This window comes from Penaeus vannamei, chromosome 9 (genome assembly GCF_042767895.1).
Source record: "Penaeus vannamei isolate JL-2024 chromosome 9, ASM4276789v1, whole genome shotgun sequence".
In the NCBI taxonomy this organism is placed as follows: Eukaryota; Metazoa; Arthropoda; class Malacostraca; order Decapoda; family Penaeidae; genus Penaeus; species Penaeus vannamei.
Window position 1 is genome coordinate 29,651,290 of NC_091557.1, and position 4,189 is coordinate 29,655,478.

The following is a 4,189-nucleotide window of genomic DNA, read 5'->3' on the forward strand; positions in this document are numbered from 1 at the left end:
AAGCAACAGACAGGTGAGCACAGAGCAGCACTCTCTCAACAATCTGCTTCTCGCCGACAGTTGTGATCGCCTCTCTGCCAAGCATTTAAATCAATCAGAATCAAGCTTAAGTTGTACTCAATACAGTGAAGACAGTGCATCTAGCATGGGACGACCACTTAAAGATGGAGAGACAGTCTCTCAGGCCCCAACTTTTGACATTGCAGACTTAGATTCCGGTGATATTAGTTCCGCAAAACATAATAAAAAGTGCCAAAAATCTAGCCACAAACCCAGTGCTGATATGTCTGAACGCTCGCCTGGCCAGTGCTGTTGTGTTCTGTCTTAACCTAGACTACATAGTGCTTCTAGTAGTTGCCCGTAAGTTAAAGACTTTGTTTCTTTTATGGCTTTTTATTTTATTTTTATTTTTATATATTTTTTTTTTCTTTTTTTTTTTTTTTTTTTTTTCTTTTTTTTTTTTTTTTCTTTACATTTTTAAATGTACAACAAATCTGAGCAGGGATTAGATGTGTAGATTATACCTCAAGTTTGTTTGGTAAGATTGTAATTTTAAGTCTGCTCAGATTTGTTGTGATATATGGACATGTGCATGTCTTTTTATGTTTAGAATTTGTTTAGAAACTGACTATGTTGTCCTTAATGTTAGCTTGTATTTATTGTTCTAAGTAAATCAGAGTAAAACTTTTTGCCACAGGTACATTTTCTTGATATATATTAACCAACTTGTTTACCTTATATTCCAGCAGTTAACATTCAAGAAGGCAAGGATTTTTTAAAGTATTTTTAAAAATATATTGTCTTAATTTCTTTCCACATCACTGATCAAGTTCCTATTAATAGAGATGTCTATCATTTAAATTGCCTTCATGAATGTCAAAAAGTAAATTGAAGCCACAGTTTTTAGTATGTCCAATAGCATTGTATATATGTGAAAAGTAAATTATTGCCTCCCCTGCTATTCAGACTGAGCATTGACCCTTGAGGTAAAAAAAAAAAAAAAAACACTTTCTAGAAATGTTTTGAATCAGAGGAATATGGGACAGTTTTATCATTATCGTCATGTAGGATCCAGTTCTGCCTAAAATGTTTTAGTGATTCTAGGTTTGGAAATGTGTTTTTTCTCATTCTTTCACATAGATTTGCACATATAAGCTAAGGTTATATCAAATTTGGGAGTAAAAGTAAGGTAAAAATCAACAGAGATGAAAATGTAGGAACTGGACATGTGGCAGCTGATTCCCATAACTAACCAAAGTCTTAAAGGTTAGTCATACATTGTATAGATAAATAGAAATATCTAGAGGTTAAATAGGCTATAAATCAGGCATACTCATTAAAGTGCACAAAGAAGAGGTACACATTAAATTAGAAACACTGCAGAAAGTTTATAAGGGTCTTGAGTTTTTTTTTATTTCTTTCTTTCTTTTCTTTTTTTATATGATAGTTTCCCCCGATTACTTACTTCCTCCATTAAAATCCCCAGATGGAGTCTTCCCTCACTTGCTTCCAACAAAAGCACAGAGTTTGCCATATCATTATCTGTATGCCTCGTTTAGTTGATATATTAGGTCTCATTGGTTTTCATCACTAGGAAAGTAGTACTATGTCAAAATAGTGATAAGTTGTATTTAGTCCAAAGGCAGTGATGATAGAAATGGTAATATTGATAACTGTAATGCTTGTGAAAATATATCAGATCTTTTTAATACACTTACTAGATGATGGAACCCCGGTGGATGAACCTGTGTGGCAGCTCAGGGAGCCGGGGGAGACCGCCACAGTGTCAGAACAGCCAACGCCATTGGAAGAAGAGAGTGACCAAGCCCAGGGGACGCTGAGATGTGTTCCTCAAGGCATCGTTTCGACCCGCTATCTAACCTCTCCTGCAGCCACTCCTGACTCCCACATCCATGTGTTCAGGGAGACAACAGTCTAATTGGAAACCAGCTCTGTCTCGATAGCTCTATGCTGGCTCTGGTGACATGTTGCTAGGGTGTCACATGGTGACTTTTTTTTTTTTTTTTTTCTGGAAAGATGAATCCTATATTTTGTATTTATTAGCTGGTAATCTGGGTGTACAACTGAGCTTTAAAGGTATTATTGGTATATAAAGAAAGATAAATAATTTTAATCTTCAGAAGTCTTTGAAGAAAGCATAATATACTTTTTACATTTGCAGTGTAAACAATCTGAAATGAATGTGTTCATAAAATCATTCTCATGGTCATTGAAAGGCCAATGGTAGTAGATACTATTTCAGTAAAGATTTAATTACATTTGGGGAGTGATTCTCATGTAGAAATTGAAATATACAAAATAAATTAGAATATAGCTAGGCATGGGACATAGGAGATGCAATGATCCATGATTTGTTAGCTCTGCCTGAAACAAGATTGTATCAGATCGTATTATGATGTGGCAGAATAAGTACATATTGAATTATATTTTTGTCCCCCTCCCCCTTTGTAACTTGTTTCCCTAGATATAGTTGTAATGGTGCATAGAAATAGAGTTTTATCTTTCTTTTTTCCGTGCTAGATAACATTAGAGAATATATCTCAGAAGTCAGGGTATACATCCGTTATGATATTTGAATGTACTAGATAGATATTAACTATTTTCCTATCTCTTTCTTTTTCTTTTCTCTTTTTTTCTTCTTCCTCATTTCTTCAGAAAGTATGTTTTTAATTAAGATGTTAACAAATACTACATTTGAGGTAGCTAGTGATGTGCCATGTGAAACAGATTTTTAGTATGACATTAGTGTCGCATAGTTGTCTGGTACAAGAGATGTATTTACGAAGGTTTAGAGCCAATTTGAACTTTTGGCTCACCCTCATCCTTGTTCATATTTCTTTTAACAAAGTTCTGTGCCATTTTAAGGGATCATATTGATAAGAATGTGACCATGAAAATCAGTATTAGATTTTTTTAAAAAGTGATACTTGATTTATATGTTCTTACTGTCATAGGATAATTGTGAATACTATTGTCAACAAAGATTGTGTAGCTGCAGTTTCTAAGACGTGGATGTAATGAATGGCCTCCTGTGCATAGTTTCATTGTTCTTGACTAATCACATTAACAGAATTGCTAATAGATAAATGTTTAGATTTACTATGTTCTGTGACCAAGTGGAGTTATGCATTGTGCCCTTGGGAGGTACACAAAAGGGTGCCAAGTTAGAATAGTACTTATTTATTTACCTTTTTGAATTGAATGGTTGGAAACTTCCTATTGAATTTATGGGTACTATTGAGTGGATTTTGATTTTAGGAGTCCAGTCTTTTTTATTTTCTTCTTCTTTTTGGTGTGTTTTTGTTTTTGTTAGTTTTTTTAATGAAATTTTTATATATGAAAGTGATTGTACTTTGTATACAAAAAGAAAAGCATTTCCCATCATACTGAAATCACTGGAAATGCAAGAAGAGTAGGGACAAAGGGCCTATTTGAGGTGATCATTATATCCTGAACAACATATCAATGTAGATTGTGGATGAACTGTTAGGTACTGGGTGCAGATAAACTTGGTCTTTGTATTGGCTCATTTGATAGTAAGTCAGATTAGAAAAGGGGAATCCCTTTTCACTGTCCATCTGCAGATTCAGTTTCATACATTCTCATTAAATGGATGTGAAGGAATTTCCTTTAGATTTTAATGTGAAAAGATATACTTCGGCAAGTATGTTCATGTACATGTACTTTTGCACACACACACTGACTAACACACACTCAGTCACTCACTCACCCACTCGTACACTCCCTCATTCTCTCCTTCCCTTCCTTTCTTTCTTTTCTCTCAATCTTTATCTCTTTTTATCTGCCTCCCAGACTATCTACTTTCCTTTCTCCTTCCTCTCTATTAATTTCTCACCCTCCCTCTCTTCCCCCTTCCTTCTTCACCGTCTCTCCTCTCTAATATTTTCATGGGTTTCTTTTTTCTCCTATTTGGGCTATATTATTTTCTTTTTGTAAAAAAAATCTGATACTGTATGTTATTCTCAAATGTACTACTTGTATTGAAATGTGAACTTATGTAGACATTTTAAGATACAATGCAAATATCTCCATGACATAATTTTTGATTGTTGTGTATATGTGTATAAGTGCTATAGTAATGTCATGCCATCTTGTGGGTATCACTGACAGATTCCATTTCATGTATTTTCATAAATGTAGACCAAAA

The 4,189-nt window shown here is 34.2% G+C and overlaps 1 protein-coding gene across 5 annotated transcripts in view; it reads left to right on the forward strand.

Annotated features, from left to right (window-relative positions):
• The window catches only part of 5PtaseI (inositol polyphosphate-5-phosphatase A), a 45,215-nt gene extending 41,026 nt beyond the window's left edge, over nucleotides 1-4,189 (forward strand). For 4 of the 5 annotated variants that reach the window (XM_070125531.1, XM_070125535.1, XM_070125534.1 and 1 more), the window contains 2 exons: nucleotides 1-360; nucleotides 1,722-4,189. The exon at nucleotides 1-360 is cut by the window's left edge and continues 992 nt beyond it. In XM_070125531.1, coding sequence (XP_069981632.1) covers nucleotides 1-328 — 328 coding nt within the window. In that variant the 3' untranslated portion in view covers nucleotides 329-360; nucleotides 1,722-4,189. The remainder of the gene's footprint in view (nucleotides 361-1,721) is intronic. The other variant, XM_070125532.1, reaches the window with a different exon arrangement.